Below are 22,261 nucleotides of genomic sequence, written 5' to 3'. Positions count from 1 at the left end.
GAGCAGGATTTTTTATTTTTTATGTGTAACAAACTCTTTAAGATAATGCTGTTGAGTTCCGTTTAAGGTGGCGCAAGGATTGCGAGCATAATTCATTACGGAAACATGCTTGTAATCCAAAGCACTTGTATATCAAAGCGAATTAACCCATAAGAAATAATGAAAACAGATGATTCATTCCACAACCATTTATTCATAAGTCCTTCAGTTTATAGTCCATATAAAAAGATTATGGTAATGTGATAGGTTGTGTAAACATAAAATGCCCATCCACAAAAGCCAGCCTCCACAAGGGGATTAGAAGCAAAATACAGCAGGAGCTACAGAGTATAAAAGAAGAGAGGTGCCTCTAAGTGTAGCAATATGGTTACATTTAGCAACTCACATGGTTAAAATAGGCACATCTAAGTATGCAGGCATCCGGGGTAAAGCTGTCCACAGACCAGCCTTCACACCGTCGACTCTCACCGCTGTCAGTCTGCAATCGTGAACAGGAAGACTACCCTGCAGTAGAGCGATCTGAAAGCGAGGCTTGAACTGCTTGTAGAGCGCAGCGTGGAAGGGATGACGTTGATGGTGCTGCAAAGAACAGTCTATGTGGACAGCTTCACCCCGGATGCCTGCATACATAGATGTGCCTCTTTTAATCATCAATCATGTGATTTGCTAAACGTTGTACCTTCATTAAATGTAACCGTATTTGCTACACTTAGAAGCATCTCTGCTGTTTATTACTCAGTTGTGACATGATGCTACTTGTATATCAAGACATCGCTTGTAGATCAATTCAAAATTTATTTAAAAATTTTGCTTGTCTTGCAAAATGCTCTCAAACCAAGGTTCTTCTGTATATTAATTTATCATCAGTTGGATTACAAATCAAGCGGGACTACTTTATTTCTGATTTGTTTATTTTTGACAAATTTGGTATTACCACATATTTGTTTTGTGTATTGAGTAGAGCAACACTATATTTTGTACATAATAAGCAAATACACAAAACAACCAACAATTTTCACTCTATATTCCATGCTACATTCAGAAAGACTGAAAGGGAACATTAGTTGAGCATTCTATTGCAAATCTATGTGACAACTCAGGAACAAACAAGACAGGGACTGTAGGTTTGTTCTTAAGTTGAATCTGTTTGTAAGTTAGAACGGGTAGATTTTTAAGTGTAGCTCCAGCCAAAAAAAAATCAATTTTTAAGCCTTTTGGATAGCATAGGGAAGGGTTAACACCTTTGTAACATTTGTTTTGCTGTATGTGCACCTGTTCAGAAGATTTCACCTCACTTTCTGTCCCTATGACAATTGGATTTTGAAAATTTTGGGTTGTTAGGAAAACATTGTCTGGTAATAAAGTATCAGTGGAAACACCTTTTCCCCATAATAACTCATACAGGAGTGAATTATCCTCTCACTTCCTGTTGTCTCCCTCCGTTTGTAAGTAGGATGTTTGTAACTAGGGGACCGCAATATTATATATATATATATATATATATATATATATATATATATATATATATATATATATATATATATATATATATATATATACATATACACACTACCGTTCAAAAGTTTGGGGTCACATTGAAATGTCCTTATTTTTGAAGGAAAAGCACTGTACTTTTAAATGAAGCTAACTTTAAACTAGTCCTAACTTTAAACAAATATACTCTATACATTGCTAATGTGGTAAATGACTATTCTAACTGCAAATGTCTAGTTTTTGGTGCAATATCTACATAGGTGTATAGAGGCCCATTTCCAGCAACTATCACTCCAGTGTTCTAATGGTACAATGTGTTTGCTCATTGGCTCAGAAGGCTAATTGATGATTAGCAAACCCTTGTGCAATCATGTTCACACATCTAAAAACAGTCTAGCTCCTTCCAGAAGCTACAAAACTGACCTTCCTGTGAGCAGATTGAGTTTCTGGAGCATCACATTTGTGGGGTCAATTAAACGCTCAAAATGGCCAGAAGAAGAGAACTTTCATCTGAAACTCGACAGTCTATTCTTGTTCTTAGAAATGAAGGCTATTCCATGCGAGAAATTGCAAAGAAATTGAAGATTTCCTACAACGGTGTGTACTACTCCCTTCAGAGGACAGCACAAACAGGCTCTAACCAGAGTAGAAAAAGAAGTGGGAGGCCGCGTTGCACAACTAAGCAAGAAGATAAGCACATTAGAGTCTCTAGTTTGAGAAACAGACGCCTCACAGGTCCCCAACTGGCATCTTCATTAAATAGTACCCGCAAAACACCAGTGTCAACATCTACAGTGAAGAGGCGGCTGCGGGATTTTGGGCTTCAGGGCAGAGTGGCAAAGAAAAAGCCATATCTGAGACTGGCCAATAAAAGAAAAAGATTAAGATGGGCAAAAGAACACAGACACTGGACAGAGGAAGACTGGAAAAAAGTGTTGTGGACGGATGAATCCAAGTTTGAGGTGTTTGGATCACAAAGAAGAACGTTTGTGAGACGCAGAACAAATGAAAAGATGCTGGAAGAATGCCTGACGCCATCTGTTAAGCATGGTGGAGGTAATGTGATGGTCTGGGGTTGCTTTGGTGCTGGTAAGGTGGGAGCTTTGTACAGGGTAAAAGGGATTCTGAATAAGGAAGGCTATTACTCCATTTTGCAACGCCATGCCATACCCAGTGGACAGCGCTTGATTGGAGCCAATTTCATCCTACAACAGGACAATGACCCTAAACACACCTCCAAATTGTGCAAGAACTATTTACAGCAGAAGCAGGCAGCTGGTATTCTATCGGTAATGGAGTGGCCAGCACAGTCACCAGATCTGAACCCCATTGAGCTGTTGTGGGAGCAGCTTGACCGTATGGTACGCCAGAAGTGCCCATCCAACCAATCCAACTTGTGGGAGCTGCTTCTAGAAGCGTGGGGTGCAATTTCTCCAGCTTACCTCAATAAATTAACAGCTAGAATGCCAAAGGTGTGCAATGCTGTAATTGCTGCAAAAGGAGGATTCTTTGATGAAAGCAAAGTTTGATGTAAAAACAATGTTATTTCAAATACAAATCATCATTTCTAACCTTGTCAATGTCTTGACTCTATTTTCTATTCATTTCACAACGTATGGTGGTGACTAAGTGTGACTTTTCATGGAAAACACAAAATTGTTTGGGTGACCCCAAACTTTTGAACGGTAGTGTGTGTATATATATATATATATATATATATATATATATATATATATATATATATATATATATATATATATATATATATATATATTAGGGCTGGGAGATTCTCTTAAAAAAAAACTTGATTCACAATTCGAATCGAGTTTTTTTTTTTTTTTGGAAATCACGCCGGTCCCGAGGCGCTGCGGGCATGAGCTTTTAGGCGAGGCCGCGGCTTCGGCCTAGTCCGCGGCGTCCGGCCTCGCGGACTAGGCCGAAGCCGCGGCCTCACCTAAAAACTCCTTGCCCGCAGTTCTTCAGGCCCGGCGCGGTGTCCGCGCCGTTCCGGAGGCGCTGCGGGCATGAGTTTTTAGGCGTAGCCGCGGACTAGGCCGAAGCCGCGGCCTCGCCTAAAAACTCATGCCCGCAGCGCCTCCGGACCGGCGCGGTGAAAAAAAAAAAAAAAAATCTAAAAAAATCGATTTGCTTAAATTTTGAATCGATTTGACCTCTCAACTCGATTCAAGATTTAAATCGATTTTTTTCCCAGCCCTAATATAAATATATAAATATATATAAATATATATAAATATATATATATATATATATATATATATGCTGCACAATTAATCATCAAGAATCATTATCTTGATTAATCGTCAAAAATTGTTATCACAATCTTGACTAAAGTGTTTCACAATTCTTTCTATGCAAAGAATTCTCTCTGCTCTTCTGAAGCCACAGCCCTCAAAAGAAAGGAAGAGAAAAACCGGGCAGTCTGCCAAGAAACAAAACATTCTTTATCAGTTGAACTTAAAGCGGGGGTCCACCTATCTATCGTTTTTTTTTTTTTTTGAGTTCATTCACAAACTTTTCTTCTCAGCATTACATACTCACATATTGTGTGTAATATGTCCACCTGTGTCAGATTTCGTCGGAAAGAATAACTTATATTATTCACTGCAGGCGGTTTCCATCTTCATTGTGGGCATTTGAAGCCCACAAGCATTTATTTCCTGGATGTGGTGAATGCTGTGCTCCCAGCATTCACCGCTCGTTCCCGCACATGCTCAGTGGCATCCTGGGAAGCCTGAGACTAGCTCCCAGGAGTCTGGGAGAGGCTAGAAACACGCCTACTCCCACGGGAGGAGAACCAGGAAGTGCAAAGAAGAATAGAAAAATAAAAGGTAATTACGGCGATTTACATTTTTTGAAACGGCATGTCAGCATCTAGGCAAGGAAGAGAATACATACAGATATTGTTCAAAATTTGGGTGGAACCCCGCTTTAAGTATAAACATTGTAACAATTTGTCAATGGAATAGACTTCCTGTGTAAGTGAAAAAAGTTTAACCACTTAAACACTAAACCTTTTTCTGACATTTGTTGGTTTCAAGTTAAAATCATTTTTTTTTTTTTTTTTTGCTAGAAAATTACTTAGAAACCCCAAACATTAATATTTTTTTAGTAGACACCCTAGAGAATAAAATGGTGGTTGTTGCAATATTTTGTGTCCCACTGCTGGGGTCTTTCAAATGCAATTTTTTAAATAAATTAAAAAAAAAAAATCTAACCAGTAAAGTTAGCCCATTTTTTTTTTTTTTTTTTTTTGTATAATGTGAAAGATTTTACGTCGTGAGAGAATCGTGATCTTTTTATTCTAAGCAAAAAAATCGTGACTATTAGTTTATGTAAAAATATGTAGAAATCATTAGCTTGTATGAAACACTAGGTTTTGTTTTTATTACTCTTTTCCACTTAGAGACGAGAAATATTTTGAGAAAAACGGTCTGGCTTTAGCAGAGTGCATGGTGAGAAGTTGTTAATGCAGGGACAGCAGCTGAAACATGATCTGGAATGTAGCAAAGGACACTTCCAAATTAGCAGACTGGTCCTTTCAAAACACTTCTCAAACTAAAGAAACAGGAATGACAAGACAATCGTCAAAAGTCCTAATGATCTATGTTCTTAGATGTGATAAAAGAAAAAAAAAAAAAAGCCAAAGCAAAAAGAAAACTTAAAAAACTTCTAGCCAAGACGAATTATGAAGTACAATAATTATGCTAATCATGCTAAGCAAAGTACCAGGCTCATTGGGACAGGAGACAGCACGGGCAGGCAGTACTTGCCTATAGCCCTCCATGCATTCAGGTATAGGGGAGCACATAACACTCCTTCCCGCATGTCACAATTCATCACTCAGTGCCTAAGACAGCCAATTAAAGCCTGAGCATGGGCATTAGGGAAGTTAAAGAAGATCACCAGGAAAGAAAAAGACAGCTTGTTAAACCACAAAAGATGATGCTGTGCACATAGCACTTGTCCCCATCTTAATTTGTGCAGAGGTTGCTAAACTGTGGTATCCCCCACCAAAGCCCCACCCCTACTGCCTATCTAGCTGAAAACACTGATCAATAGAAACTGAGTTCTGAATGACAGTTCAGGGAGAGATGTGGCATAACAGGTAGTCCACAAACCTGCTCCCTCCTAAACTAAGACTGAACATTGTTGTGTTGTGCAATGCTGTCTGCTCATCTTTCCGTTTTAGTGTATACTGCAGCTTGCTATTCAGGGAACAGCGAGAGTGGAAAATGACTGTATTGTTGTGAATGATTGCAGCTGTAGAAGAGCGCATTTATTTACAAAAATACAAGCTGACAACAGCACAGGCCAGATACTACATTAGGCTGTTTCAGACAAGTGTAGTAGGTGGTGTGTGCTGTTGTCAGCTTGTGTTTATGTGAATGAAAGCCCCTTTCCCCAGTTGCAATCATTCATAACACAGTTGACAGTTTCCACTCTCTCAGATCCCCTGAATCAATCTGGACTCTTTGGGAGAGAGTTGCTAAAACTGGGACACTTAGAATCTGGTGCAGCTGTGAAAAGTAGCCAGTTTCTAACTTCAGCTTGTTGAATTAACCTTTGACAATAAGCCCCGGTTCACACTGATGTGGGTTAGAAATTGTGCGGGTTCAGCTTTAGTCGCGCAATTTCAAACAGGCAATGCAGTCCGACTTCGGAGGCGATTTGACAGACATCTGTGTGGGTTCATGCATAGATGTCTATTCAAGTCGTCCCCGAAGTCACAAAAATACAGGAACTACTTTTGGGAATCAGTGCAGCACCGTAAAGTCGGCCCGGCACCGATTCGGATGGTGCCATTTGCCAGCAATAGCCAACGATTTGGCATGCCAAATCAGCCCAATGTGAACGATGGTTAAAACCCGGAAACAGATTTGTTTCTCTTAGGCCCCTTTCACACTGAGGCGGTTTGCAGGCAGTATTGCGCTAAAAATACCGCCTGCAAACCGCCCCTAAACAGCCTCCGCTGTTTGTTCAGTGTGAAAGCCCGAGGGCTTTCACACTGAAGCGGTGCGCTGGCAGGACGGTGAAAAAAGTCCTGCAAACTGCTTCTTTGGAGCGGTGTATTCACCGCTCCTGCCCATTGAAATCAATGGGACAGCGCGGCTATACCGCGGCTATAGCCGCGCTGTACGAGGGATTTTAACCCTTTTTCGGCTGCCAGCGGGGGTTAAAACCGCACCGCTAACGGCCGAATACAGCTGCAAGAACGACGGTACAGCAGCGCTAAAAAAAAACGCTGTTGTACCGCGGACGCCCCCACCGCCCCAGTGTGAAAGGGGCCTTAAGGGCTGAGCCAGAATTTGCACACTTCAGTTTTAGTAAACTACCCAGGACAAGTGGCTTGCTATGGGGGCGGTAGGGTAGAGCCAGGAGCGCCGACAGGGTACCCAAGAAGAGGTGGATCAGGGCTGCTCTGTGCAAAACCATTGCACAGAGCAGGCAAGTATAATATGTTTTTTTTTTAATTATTAAAATAACATACCATAGCCTTACAATCACTTTACCACTTGCCACCCGCTAACAGTCGATTTACTGCTAGAGAGTGGTGGCTGCAGGCTCAGCAACATACTTGTATGTCGCTGAGCACATGTGCACTGGTGCGCCGCCTGGATTGATCACTTTTCAAATATAAAAACACCATAGCTTGTAGACTAACTTTCACACAGATTAAATTTCAAAACTTTGTCTTTTTTCGTTTATCCACTTCCCGGCCACCCCATAGGAGATTTACTGCAAGAGTGGCCATTCTTCCGCCTAGGGGGCGTGGGCACTTGCTGCTTCTGCTGTGACTAGTCGCAGCAGATGCCAGCCAATGGATGTCCGCCATCACCCTCTGATTGGCGAGGAAAGACATAGGACAGAGCTCTGCCTATGCAAAGCAGGGAAAGAAAATCCATCACATCCCTTGGTAAAAACACCACACATAGTACGCAGAAACATTGATTAGGCACACATTTAACCCTTTGATCGCCCTAAATGTTAAATCTTTCCCAGTGTTGTCAGTACAGTGACCGTGCATATCTTTAACACTGATCACTGTATTAGGGTCACTGGTTCCCACAGTGTCAGTTAGTGTTCGAGCCGCTGATAACAGTTACCAGAATAAAAAAATAAAAAAAAGTTCCAGTATATATCCCATAGTTTGTAAAAAGCTATAACTTTTGCCCAGACCAATCAATATACCACAAAAAGCTCTATTTGTGGGGAAAAAAAATTCACAAATTTCATTTGGGTACAGCTTTGCATTACCGCACAATTGTCAGTTATAATAATGCAGTGCCATATTGCAAAAAATGTCCTGTTCATGAAAAAAAAAAAAAAAAGGGGGGGGGGTAAATCTTCTAGAGGTCAAGTGGTTTAGTAGCAAAAAATAAAACAAATGATATTAATTTAATTTGGGGACAGTGTTGCAGGACCGAGCAAATGGCAGTTAAAGGAGCACAGTGCTGAATAGCAAAAAAATGCCCTGGTCGTGAAGGGGATAAAACAAATCCTCTGGAAGTCAAGTGGTTAATGTAGCCCCCAATTCAGTTCCCCTCTGCGAGAACATCCTGAAGAGAAGGAATAATTACACAGGGTCCTTGTGTGGGGACCCAGTTTCTGTAAAAAGATTTTATTGGAACACACACCATTTTTTTTCTGAAACTTCATCGGGATTATGTTATATAGCAGTTCAGATGAAAGTAGTGCTTAGCTGAGTTTTTAATGGCTGTGTCTGAACACCAGCATCAACATTTTCATGCAACATTCCCTCATCAATGAAAACTGCAGTAATTTCAATCTATTTGCAGTGACTCGCTTAATTTAAGTACTACAGAGATAGCAACTTCCAGCAATGCACATTCCACCTGGGAGCTCCTATCAGCCAGCAAATCTCTGGTAACAAATAATAAAACAAGCAAGCTCCTGTCTGCTTTTTGGATGCCCTTGTGATGAATCATAATCACAATTTGATGAGCAAGCACTACAGATACTCATCCATTCATTTTCAAATAGTTTTATCAATGTTTTTTTAAAGCAGAGTTCCACCCAAAAGTGGAGCTTCCGCTTTAAGCACTCCTTGCCCCCTTACATGCCACTTTTTTTTTTTGGGGGGGGGGGGGGGGTGACTAGTTTCGAGAGGGACTTCCTGTCCCACTTCCTGTTTCTGATTTCAGGCCACCTAGCCAACTCTTCCTCTCCCCCTAAGCAGTCCCTCCCTCTTGGCAACCTTCTGGGACACGTCACGCAAGCTGTTACAGCTGGGTGCCCACATTTTCTATGGCGGCGCCACGGAGAGGAGCGAGGCTTCGGGCGGCTGCATCGCTGGACCATGGGACAGATGAGTGTGTGTTTATTAAAAGTCAGCAGCTACACTTTTTGTAGCTGCTGACTTTTAATAAACTGAAAAAAGCCTGGAACTCCGTTTTAAACAAAGGATTGTGAGCCAACCTAGGTGGCGGACATCTTCATAACAGGTTGTCATGTGTCTGAAGTAAATTTAGGTCAATTTCTCCAAGAGAAAAATCAATAGCAAATAACACATTTTATGTGTCAAAATATGCATACTATCAGATCAGAGACATAGCCTATAAATAATGTCGGGATGAAAACAATCAATATTCCTGCCGAGACTACTACCACCCCTCTCAAATAATGTGAAACAAACCAATGATTGACAGCACAGACATGTATGGTGAACCAGAACACATGCAAGGTGGGGGAAGATGGAATTAGACAAGGTTGGGAGCTGAAGTGACTCTGGCACTAGTTCAAGATGTAAAAAGAAAATTGAATACCAAATCTATTTACTAAAGCTTACAGAAAAGTGTCTGCAGTGTGCATCTAAGGGCCCTTACACATGGGCAGACTGATCGGGTCCGCCTGTCAGTTTTGCAGATGGACCTGATGGGACTCTCCAGTCTTCTCTATGGAGTGGCGGGTGTCAAAGGACGTGTTCATTGACACCCACCAACAACCGATCCTGTCCACTAAAAACAGACGGATGGGGATCCATTCCCCATTCCATTAGCAGATCAGATGGCAGTCAGATGTAAAAGGACAGGCGGCCCGTTTACATCCATTCGCCCATAGAGGACTGTGTCTGTGTCCATTCTGCATAAGCAGACAAGGACTAGCCATCCGCCTGCTCAGTGGGGAGATTCCCTACTCAGCAGACGAACTCCAACGGAGCCCACTATGTGTGTAAGTGGCCAATAAGTCATTGTTATTTGTCTTTGCTGACATTTTGGTAATAATTCTTTTTATAAACCCACTGGTATAAACCTTTAGAATGCAAGCTGAGCAACCAGTGCAGACCTCACTTTGCCTGGTCACAGACTTCAGAGTCTGGTTCAGCCACCAGCAGGATAAGTGACCATTTGAGATACAGGATAGCAAGGAGGAGGGGATGGAAAAGGGCATTACTTTGTACTTGATTGGTAACTATGGGCATCTTTTCTTTTATGTGGTAGATACAATAGACTTAGAATGGGGGTTGGAAAAGATTTACGCTTGGTTAGGTTTTGACTTGCCTTCCATTTTAAATCCAGGAAGCCTAAAATCCCTTCTTTGCAGTGGATCTGCGCACACACACTGCAAGAGGCAACTGCTAGTTTATGTCTAGGGGGCTTGGTGAAGCCCTTTTCCAAGCAGGTGCAGTCCCACTGCAGGGGAGGGTTTTTAGGTTTCCTGGAGTTGGGCTTTAAAGTGGGAGGTAAGCCTATGATAAAGCTTACCTATAGGTAATGTAAATATGACCTAAGTGTGCACTGTTTAGGAGATATTTACGGTACATGCAGCCGGTAACGTCACTGGCGCATGCACTCTGAAGGAACTGCCTATCCGTGCCATTCCTTCCAAGCCCTGTGCATAAATGGCGGCTCCTGTGTGCATGCACGGGAGTGAAGCCATTGCAGCTCTGGTCACTCACACAGCCGTTGTCTACGAACCTGGAAGGAAGGCTGGGTGAAGATGGAAGCACCTTCAGCGGTGACAGCACGTCACTGGAAGGCTTCGTTTTCAGGAAAGTTAAACTACTTTGGTAATTCCGGGCCTGCTTTTACCAATAAGATGGCCAATGTACATCTGATTCTGCACAATATGCCAAGAGGGAAGTAACATTTACACTAAACATAAGCTTTTTAAAATGTTTTTCACAAAAGGGCATGCAATATATGTGCGGTTTAACCACTTCAATACAGGGCCTATTCTGGCACTTCTCTCCTACATGTAAAAATCATCTTTTTTTGCTAGAAAATTACTCAGAACTAGAGCTGCACGATTCTGGCTAAAATGAGAATCACGATTTTTTTGCTTAGAGGATAGATCACGATTCTCTCACGATTCTCGCGGCGTAACATCATCTTTCACATTAAAACAAAAAAAAAAATTGCGCTAACTTTACTGTTTCTTTTTTTTTAATTTATTGAAGTGTATTTTTTCCCAAAAAATTGCATTTGAAAGACTGCTGGGCAAATACAGTGCGACATAAAATATTGCAGCAATTGCCATTTTATTCCATATTATAAAATATTATAATAAATAAATATATATATATTTATTATCTCTAATGTTTGGGGGTTCCAAGTAATTTTTTTAGCAAAAAATATTGATTTTAACTTAAGAAGTGTCAGAAAAAGATTTAGACTTTAAGTGGTTAAACTTCCTGCATTTACAGTTGTTTAAAGCTTGGCAGATTGCCCAGGTTATTTGTTTACACAGAGAAGTTCTATCCCTTTGATCTAAGAAGGAAGTTAGATACAAGGTTTCAAGTTCTAAACTTGGCAGAATGCCTGGATGTTTTCTTTTGACAGCTGAGTGAGCAGATAATCTCTCCACTTGTTTATATGAAAGAATCGTCAAACTCAGCAGGAGAGATCGTCAGGGGAGGTGAATCGAGATCACGATTTTTTAACGATTAATTGTGCAGCTCTACTCAGAACCCCCAAACATTATATATGTTTTTTAGCAGACACCCTAGGGAATAAAATGGCAGTCATTGCAACTTTTTATCTCACACTGTATTTGCGCAATAATTTTTCAAACGCCTTTTTTTGTAGAAAGAACGGTTTCATGAATTAAAAAATAACAAAACAGTAAAGTTAGCCCAATTTTTTTGTATAATGTGAAAGATGATGTTACGCCGAGTAAATAGATACCAAACATGTCACGCTTTATAATTGCGCACAATCATGGAATGGCGCCAAACTTCATTACTTAAAAATCTCCATAGGCAACGCTTTAAAATTATTTACAGGTTACCAGTTTAGAGTTACAGAGGAGGTCTAGTGCTAGAACTGTTGCACACGCCCTAACGCACGCGTCGATACCTCATGTGTGGTTTGAGCAGCGTTTACATATGTGGGCGGGACTTACGTGAGCGTTCACTTGTGAGCGCGAGCTACAGGGGCGTTTTAGATTTTTTTTTTATTATTATTTTATTTTTTACTTAATTTTTTTATTTTTACACTTTTTTTAACATTTTTTTTTTTTTTATTCCTATTACAAGGAATCTAAACATCCCTTGTAATAGGAATCTATGTGACAGGTCCTCTTTATGGAGAGATGTGGGATCAATAAGACCCCACATCTCTCCTCTAGGCTGGAAAGCATGAGATCGTAAAAAAAAAAATTCACCGATCTCATGCTGACAGCCGCGATCGTGGCTTCCTTTATTTCCGGGATCCCGGGCGTGACGTCATAACGTCGCGCCCGGGCCTCCGACGGTCATAGAGATGACTGGTGACCATCTGGTCACCAGTCATTTCTATCGTCAACATCCGGCGCTGGCCGATTCGTTCTCCGGGCTCCCAATGGCACGGGAGAGCACGGAGAAGCACCGGATGGCGGCGGGGGGTACATCTCCTCCCATCGCCTATAAGAACGATCAAGCGGCGGAACTGCCGCTATGATCCTTCTTATCGTGCACAGAATCGCCAGCTGAAAAGAATGATATCTGAATGATGCATCTAGCTACAGGCATCATTCAGATATGCCCCCTAAAAGTAGAGGACGTAATTTTACTATAGGCGGGTACTGAAGTGGTTAAGCTAGCCATAAACCGCTCCATCTATACTGAGCAGTGTGATTGGAGGAATCTCCACTGCCAGCTATTCTGGCACCAGCAGCTCCATCCGATATCAACTCTATTGAGATTTACTAGTTCGTAGATAAGATGCTGCCTGTGCAGCTTAAGAGAGAACAGTTGGAGGTGGTAAAAACAAGGACGTAACCATGCATTTTACTGTCCCCAAGCACAAGAGTAAACAGTGGGTCGGGCGGCACAGGTACAGTATCCTGCTACGCAGCCTGTCAAAGTTTATGGTTTACTGATACACTGTGGCTGGATGATGCTAAAATGATATCCAGTGGTACTCGCCTTAGGAGCCCTATACACTCAGGAAACCCCCCCCCCCCCAAATAAGGGCGATTCAATGGGCCACTTGGCATGTCACAACAGTGACAGTCATCAGCTCTCTGCTCATGGTGCTCTGAGAACCGAGTGATCAGCAGTCTTTGAGCCGGCGTGGGACCGATGCTGCATCCACCAAGGTAAAAAAAAAAAACCCACACACCTCTCAATATTTAGGAGGTAATAATGACAGGGGTAGTTTATCCAGAGAATATCTAATTGCCTCCTGGGGGAATCAGGAAGAATTTTTTCCCCCACTGATGCAAACTGGATCATGGTTCATTCTGTTTTTTTGCCTGTTTTTTTGGTTGAACTAGACGAACTAGTATCTTTTTTCATCCCGACAATGTATGTACCATAATGGACACTCCTACTTGCCTACCATGCTCTCCAACTTATACTCAGGTGCCAGAAATTCTGACAACTTATACTGCAGGTAGAAAGCCCAGAGTCTGCCAGCATTGCATTAGAACTTTTTTTTAAACTAATATCCAAGTTAGAGTGGCAACATCTGACAGACTTCCAATCAGTTGACTTTGCCTGGGCTAAGGTAAGGTCATTAGTCTGCTGCAGGCAGGAGAAGGCGTTTCCTCAGAGCCTGTTCACACTAGCCACGTTAACACACCATTTTATCATGCAAGCCAGAGCCAGCTTTAACAGGCAGTAGCACTTCATAGTGTGTATTTTTTTTCCCATTTATTGAAGTGTACAATGTTACACTCCATTCAAAATTCCGCACTGCAGTGCCATTCGATGCAGCATGTCTGCATTTTTCCACACTTTACATCACACCAGTGTTGGGGTGAGATGAGCACAACTGATTTCACTATGCCCTTGCATTGACCAGGCGCAGAAAAAAATAAATAAATAAAAGCAGTCACTACATTGTGTCAATGGCCCTTAGGGCTGTGGTTCACATCACTTGTGGTGCGTGTGCACGCATTTTCCTGTACCATACAAACACAAATCTGCCATCTGCCGATGTGTACGGGTGCCATCAATTCTTAAAGGCAACCTCGTCCATCTAGCAAACGTGGGTACATTCGCAGACACCAAACGCAGTATAATGCAGTCTGGTGCGGCGCAATTTAAAAAATCCCACCTGCAGCACTCTTTGCGTGTTCCTGTACTTGTGGCAATCCTTTGAAATTACCAGGCTGTTCAAAACACGCAAAAACGCACACGTTCGGATGGACCTTTATGGTGTGAACGAGTTCTTCTCATTAAAGCTTCATGTACACTTGAAACACTTTGACCAATGGCTGCAGGAAAAACACAAAACAAAAATCGCACAGCAATTTTACTGCATTTTGCGGTCAAAAGGTTCCTATCCTGAACGCGATTCTTCCGCGTTCATGAAGAGAGGGAACCTCCCCTAATCGCAGCAGCACCTAAACGATCCTAAAAGCATGTGTACATGAAGTTGAGTTTAGGCAAAAAAACACCAAAAGCTTCTAAACTCAAGTTTGGGAGCTGCTAACATACATGGTGGCGCCTAATGTGGGTTGTTACACACTATAAGAAAATCGGGCGAACGATTATCCGATTTTCCTCCTTTCACCGCAAACCAGAACCAATGAACGAAAATTCTCATACGACAAAGGCTTGTTTTTTGTTGTTTATCGTTTCTGATCAAGCGCAGTCTCTTTTTTTCTGATTTTTCTTATACGAAAATTGTACACATTAAAACGAAAATCGTTCGTTCTGTTCCCGTACGAGGAAAAATTTTGGAGTCTGTCCCTTTGGGAATTTTCATACAAAAAGTTGGGATCGGCTCACAAAAGTTGTGTATACACTATACGAAAAAATTGTACGCAAGTTCTTTGGACGAAAATGCTTGCCGGATTTTCTTATAGTGTGTATGAACCATTCGTTTACTCTCTCTCAGTAATCACACTGCTACATTGTAACTTTCTTTTAGGAAGTCACAACTAGAGGTCGACCGATATATCGGCCGATATTTGGTGTTTTTTACTTAATCGGCATCGGCCGATTGTGCTGATAAAAAAAGCCGATATAGCTTCAGCGCGACTTGCAAAAGACTTCTGTAATAGAAGTCAGTGCAAGTTGCCTGTGTGAAGCGACTTCTTCCCCTCTCTGGGCAGCCTGCCAAATCTGATAAAAAGAACCTGAAGGATACAATGTTTACACTTATGAATGAACTAAATTCCGTGTGTAGAAGTTCTCAGTTTAACCATTTAAAGACTAAATCTTTTCTGACACTTGTTTCTTACAAGTAAAAATCCTGTATTTTCTGCTAGAAAATCACTTAGAACCCCCAAACATTATATATATTTTTTTTAGCAGAGACCCTAGGGAATAAAATAGCGGTTGTTGCAATATTTTATGTCACACGGTATTTGCGCAGCGGTCTTTCAAATGCAATTTTTTAAAAGAAAATACACTAATAAATTAAAAAAAAAACTAAGCAGTAAAGTTAGCCCATTTTTTTTCATCCAGAAGTTTTGATTACCTGTTTTTGTGTATTTAATATTTAAGAGAGGTTTTTTATATTTTTTTTTATCTAAATTCTACATACAAGTGAACTGATTGGAGGTTTGTTTTGTTTAATAAATGTTTAAATGTAAAAAAATTTCCGTATCACGAAAGGTTGCTTACACACTGGAGCGGGCATACGTTGACGGTAAAACGCTGCTAGTTTTAGCGGCTCTTTACCATCATTTTAGCAGCGCTATTCGGCTGCTAGCAGGGCGCTTATAACCCAGCTAGCGGCCGAGGAAGGGGTTAAATGCGCCCCTGAAGCGCCGCTGCCGAATCGCTTTGCAGGCACTTCAGCAGCGGTGCGCATTCATTTCAATGGGCAGGAGTGGTGGTATACACCGCTCCAAAGATGCTGCTTGCAGGACTTTTTTTTTTTTTAACATCCTGCCAGCGCATCACCTCAGTGTGAAAGCACTCAGGATATCACACTGAGACTGCAGGGGAGCCGTTTGACAGGCACTTTACAGGTGCTATTTTTAGCCCAAAAGCACCTGAAAACGCCCCATTGTGAAAGGGGTCTAACTGTTAGATTTTATGAGAAGAAGGTAAAAAAAAAAGAAAAAAAAAAAAAAAAAAAAAAAAATCGGCCTAATATATCGGCATCACATATCGGCCATCGGCCACCGCGATTTGTAAATATCGGCATCGGCCAGAGAAAAACCCATATCGGTCGACCTCTAGTCACAACATAAGGCTAGGTTCACATTATTGCAGGTTGGGAACTTGCTACCGATCTGCAGGTAAATAAGCAGCTATTTAACAGACGTACGGGGGGTGCCATTAACTCTTTGCATCAGCAAGTGCGGCACATTTTCATGCGCACCAAACTGCAAAAAAAAAAAAAAAAAAAAAAAAAAAAAAAAAAGGTCACGGACTTCTTTCCCTGCATTTCTGTAGGTAGGGATTGTAATTAATGTGCTGCTTACATGAAGAACACAGATCTGAACGGAGCCCAAGAGGCTGCAGCAGGGGGTTGATCCACGTCAGACATTTGTGAGCAAATCCGCCAGAATTTTTAGGGCTGTCATTTCAGTCCAGGAAGAAGACGCCAGCTATGAATGACACCAAAACACAGATGAATCCATCCTTCTGGGGATAAAGTAAGCCGAAGGCAGCGTCAGGAGTACGGTAATCGTGAGAAGACATGCTTGTGCACATTACAGATTTCACTGACACTTGTAGCAGCCTATGCCTCCCCTCTGAAAACCAACCAGCAGTGGATTATGTTTCAGAGTGCAGTTGACAGGCAGCTAGGAAGTGATACCTCACCTCGTCATTGCCCCTGAAAAGCCCACACCAAAACTGCTTGCATTACATGCAGTTGCCATGCAGCCCCATTCTCTTGAAACGGTCGTGTTCGGCGGTGCTACTGCCTGCTAAACACGATAAGGGGTATACTGCAAACGTGAACAAGTGCCTGGATCCACTTTATTTGAACCTTCACCCTAATGGCCCTGTTCACATCTCACGAATTGGGATTGTGAGCAGAAACGCTGCGACTGCTGCACAATGTGCATGTAGATACCATAATCCCTTAACAGTACCCCAAAGATGCAATTCCACTGCAATTGTTGTACGGCAAATGCGTTTTTCAAAATTCTGTGAAGCTTATCGCCCGAAAAGGAGCAGGAGCTTCTTTTCAGGTGACAAACCTGCCTAGAGCGGCCCAATCAAGCGACACACAAAATCACATGCAAATGGCTAAAAAAATTGCGAGTGGGAACTAGAGCTGCACAGTTATCAGTGCCGACATTAGGCATTTGCTACTTGTACTCGTGTAAATGCTCTGATACCTAAAACGAATACCTGTGCGGTGTGATTTGAGCCCATGCAAAATGAACGGCTCAAATTGCACTGCAAAGAATCGCATGCAATTCTAAAAGGAATACAAAGACATTGAATTTCAAAAGAGCAAACTTCCCTAAACTACAAACCTTGTTAAAAGATATAAATTGGGATAAAATATTATGAACAAAGAACACAGAGGAGAAATGGGTTTGCTTTAAGAGCAAATTAAATAAGGGCATTAGCCAATGCATCCCATTGGGAAATAACTTTAAAAGCGCAAACAAAAAGTACTGGATGGCTTAACTCCAATGTAAAAATGCATATAAAAGCAAAGGAGAAGGCCTTCAAAAAATACAAGGCAGAGGGATCATCATCAGCATTCAGACTTTACAATAAATGCAACAAGAAATGTAAGGGTGCAATTAGGGAGGACAGACCATATTGGCCCCATAAAGAATGAGTAAGGAAACCTGGTTACAAAGAATGGGAAGATGGCGAAGGTATTGAATTTATTCTTCTTCTCAGTCTTCACGAGGGAATCGGGGGGGCTTCAGTAACCAAAACTGCAGTGTTTGTCCACCTGACACATCACAGGAAGCACCCTCATGGCTAACAGAGGATAGAATTAGAAATAGACTTGAAAAACTTAGCATTAATAAATCACTGGGACCAGATGGCTTGCACCCGAGGGTACTTAGGGAACTCAGTCAAAGTAATTGCCAGACCATTGTTCCTAATTTTTACGGATAGTCTACTGACTGGAAGGGTACCAGCTGATTGGAGAAAAGCCAATGTAGCACCAATATTTAAAAAGGGCCCAAAATACATCCCTGGGATTTACAGACCAATTAGCCTAACATCAATAGTATGTAAGCTCTTGGAGGGGATGATAAGGGACTATAGACAAGATTTTAGTCATGAAAACGGTATCATTAGCAGTAATCAGCATGGATTTATGAAGAATCGTTCTTGCCAAACCAATCTATTAACCTTCTATGAGGAGGCGAGTTGCCATCTAGCTAAAGGAAGGCCCCTAGATGTGGTGTATCAGGATTTTGTAAAAGCATTTGACATAGTTCCCCATAAACGTTTACTGTACAAAGTAAGGTCAGTTGACATGGACCATGGGGTGAGTACATGAATTGAAAACTGGCTACAAGGGCGAGTTCAAAGGGTGATGATAAATGGGGAGCACTCGGAATGGGTGGGGTGGAAAGTGGGGCCCCCCAGGGTTCTGTGCTGGGACCAATCGAATTTAATTTGTGGACCTGGAGGATGGAGTAAACAGTTCAATCTCTGTATTTGCTGACGATACTAAGCTAAGCAGGGCAATAACTTCTCCGCAGGATGTGAAAACCTTGCAAGTAGATCTGAACAAATTAATGGGGTGGGCAACTAGATGGCAAATGAGGTTTAATGTAGGAAATGTAAAATAATGCATTTGGGTGGCAAAAATATGAATGCAATCTATAAACTAGAATTCTCCCGCTCTACAAGACTCTGGTCCGGCCGCACCTAGAGTATGCTGTCCAGTTCTGGGCACCAGTCCTCAGGAAGGATGCACTGGAAATGGAGTGAGTACAGAGAAGGGCAACAAAGCTAATAAAGGGTCTGGAGGATCTTAGTTATGAGGAAAGGTTGTGAGCACAGAACTTATTCTCTGGAGAAGAGACGCTTGAGAGGGGATATGATTTTAATTTACAAAATATCGTACTGGTGACCGCACAATAGGGATAAAACTTTTCTGTGGAAGGGAGTTTAATAAGACTCGTGGCCATTAAAATTAGAAGAAAAGAAGTTTAACCTTAAACTGTGTAGAGGGTTCTTTATTGTAAGAGCGACAAGGATGTAGAATTCCCTTCCAAAGGTGGTGGTCTCAGCGGGGGGCATCAATAGTTTAAAAAAACTATTAGATAAGCACCTGAACGACCGCAACATACAGGGATTTACAATGTAATACTGACATATAATCACACACACAGGTTGCACTTGTGTCTTTTTTCAACCTCACCTACTATGAACCGATGAATGCAGTGCTTTCCCTATCCAAATCTCATGTGGTTTCCCACACCGTTCCTGTGTGAACCCAGTATAGAAAGACAGGGAAGTTCCATCTAAGTGCAGCAATAAGCAAACCATTTTAAAAATGGTTATAAGAACTCACATTTCATAAGTACATATCTTGCATGTCAAATCCGAATCATAGTGCCCATCCAGCAGGACCCGCCAATGGCGGGTAAACCACAACTGCTTGCATTGCTCACAGAGCTGTAGGAAGTTCCAGGACCCCTGTAAACCAGCTTGCAGCGCACACGTGGGTATAGGGCAGAAGTGACATCAGCTTGCGGGCGGACCGCTGCAGTAAGAGGCTACGCGCTCAGAGCTTGCAAGCTCCTTCTACAGATCTATACATCTCCTCCAGCCCTGTGAGCATGACAATCGGCTGCCATTTTCCATCATGGTGGGTCCCACAGGATGGGGACACTATGACAGAGCAGATTTGGATTTGATATGTACTTTTAACATGCAAGTTGTTTTTTTTAATAAACGGTTTGCCCATTGCCGAACTTGGATGGCGCTTCCCCGTCTTTCTATACTGCTTCATTATAAAGCTGGCTTCACCCTATGGGCATAGCAGCCCCCGGGGGATGAACTTTATGGACTACTGTTATTTTTATTAGACTTTTTAGGACTGTTTCAGGGGCTGCTCTCCTTGTGTGATAATAACTCCCATTATCCTGTGTGAACCCAGGCTTGTCATAGTTACTTCAGCCTGGGTTCACATGGATGCAGTGCAGGAAACCGCAAGTTATTTGGACTGGAACCCCACCAGCTAACTGTTCAAATCACATGCGATTCAGGTCCATTCATTTTGTATGGCCACAAATCGCACGGCATTGGTAACCGGTGCCAGCGAGTCGTGAAGCACAAGTTTCAGTACTCGCTGTTAAAAAAACAGGTATTGGTGCATCCCTAGTGGGAACACTTGTTCCTAGTATGCAAAATTGTGAATGGGGCCTAAATGACATCTTGTGCTGCTCTGCCTCCCTCCATGGCCAAAGTATGTTATAAAAAAAAAAGTTATATATGCAGCCCTTCCACTTTTCTCACCTAGGCCAGACGTTTCCCTCACCCCCTGCATGTGTGAAGATGTGCTGCACGGCTCAGGTCCTGAGAGAGCAGAGAGCCCTGTGCCACATCTGTGCATGCGATGGCTTCCTGGCCACCTGTGCATGCATGAGGTTCCCCACATATGTGCAGACTGGCATCAATCGATTACAAAACCCTCCCTGGCTTGGGGCATGCACAGAAACCCCCACTGCACATGTGCGGATGCACCAATGGGCTCTGCCAGGACTCGCAGGCTGAGCTTGGCCCATGGGCACACTCACAATAACAGCGGCACGGGGAAGAACCAAAGTTCCACTTTAATATTTAGAAATGTGCGATGAAAGCTCTTCGATCACATTGCTGCCAAGAGTCACTAGGAAGTATCAGACAACTCAGAGGGGCAACTTACTCTGAATCTGCTGCACGGCAACCAATCAGCTTCTCTCTTTCATTTTCAAAGGTTAGCTGAATAAGCTGAAGGTAAAAGCCGATTGGTTGCCAGGCACAGCTGCCCCCCCCCCCCCCCCTTTCTATACAATGTACACACAAACACAGCCAGACTATACCCCCCTCCTGTTATCAGACACCCCCTCTTTTCTTCCCGGCCGCCTTACACTGTGACGTGCCCGCATCCTCGGACCACCACCGGGTCAGGAGAATACTTGAGAAGCTGCTCCTCCAGGGCCCGCTCTTCATCCTCTTCCTCCTCTTCATAAATCTCATCAAAGTCCGCCATTCTCGCTCCTCTCCTCCGCCGGGCGCACACCAGGAAGCGTTGCAGCCACTTTCCCCCCCTCCTCTTCCCGGCTGCTGCAATCACCAGGAAGCTGAGGCCGCCATACCCGGCCGCTGCGCCCTGACGTCACGACGTACCGTACGTCACAAATCCGGGCGCTACTGGTGCCGCAATAGGCTATTTTTTGTTTGCTTTCTAAACTTTATTGTTCCACTTACACCGAGCTTGTATTTCTGCATGCGGTTGATTTCAGGACGTAGGGAATGTTTGTGGACAGAGAAACCATTGTCTTTACCTCAATACATTCTCACCAAACAGTGTGTAGAGAGAAAAAGCAGCATGTTTTTATTTTACAAGCATGTCTGTAGAATGTGGGGTAGAGTTGGGGACAGATATATAGTGGGTGAATGGTGCTTTGGGAGGGGAGAGGACCTGTGATAGTGCAAGCAATACTCTTCCCCAGTTTACCTTTCCAGCAAAAATATGCGAAATCCAGCACTAATCTGCTCAGTCATCCTCACAAATCCCCCTTCTCATCATCTTCTCCATCCCAATCCCCCCAGCATAAATTCTTTTACTCACCCCCCACCACACACAAATACAGCTTCTGGTATAAATTCCTCTCTCCCCCCAAAATCATCCCTACAGGCTACAGCACAAATACCTCCCAATCACTCCTGTCAAAACTTCTTCTATCCCCCTCCTAAATCCCCCCTCCCAGCACAAATCCCTCCCCCAATCTCCCCTTCCAGTATAAATTCTCTTCCCCCTCAAAATCCTCCTTCTAGAACAAATCATCTTAGCCCCCTCACAGCACAAATCCCTCCCCCTCTCAGCAATAATCCTCAGCTCCACATACCCCCTTCCAACACAAACCCCCTCTCAGCACAAACCTTCCCCCAATCTCCCCTCCCTGCAAAAATCCTCCTCTCAGCCTAAATCGTCACCCTCCTATATCCCCTTATAGCTCGAATCCCCCCTCTCAGCACAAAATGCCCCCCATATCCCTCCTTACAGCATACATTCCCCAAATCCCTTATTCTTATCCAAATTCTCTTACCCCCCCCCCAAATCCCCCTCTCAGCACAAATCATCCCCCACATCTCCCCCCTCCTCGCACCGATACCTCCCTCTCGGCACAAATCATCCCCCTCACCCTCCCCCCTCTCAGCACAGATACCTCCCTCTCGGCACAAATCATCCCCCACACC

At 42.8% G+C, this 22,261-nt stretch overlaps 1 protein-coding gene across 1 annotated transcript in view; it reads right to left on the bottom strand.

The window, feature by feature from the left end:
- The window catches only part of CHIC2 (cysteine rich hydrophobic domain 2), a 51,451-nt gene extending 30,231 nt beyond the window's left edge, over positions 1 to 21,220 (bottom strand). The window contains exon 1 of the mRNA XM_073608440.1: positions 20,929 to 21,220. Coding sequence (XP_073464541.1) covers positions 20,929 to 21,050 — 122 coding nt within the window. The 5' untranslated portion in view covers positions 21,051 to 21,220. The remainder of the gene's footprint in view (positions 1 to 20,928) is intronic.
- Positions 21,221 to 22,261: the final 1,041 nt, after the last annotated feature.

This window comes from Aquarana catesbeiana, linkage group LG01 (assembly GCF_042186555.1).
Source record: "Aquarana catesbeiana isolate 2022-GZ linkage group LG01, ASM4218655v1, whole genome shotgun sequence".
Classification (NCBI taxonomy): domain Eukaryota; kingdom Metazoa; phylum Chordata; class Amphibia; order Anura; family Ranidae; genus Aquarana; species Aquarana catesbeiana.
This window is presented reverse-complemented; position numbering and strand designations above follow the sequence as displayed.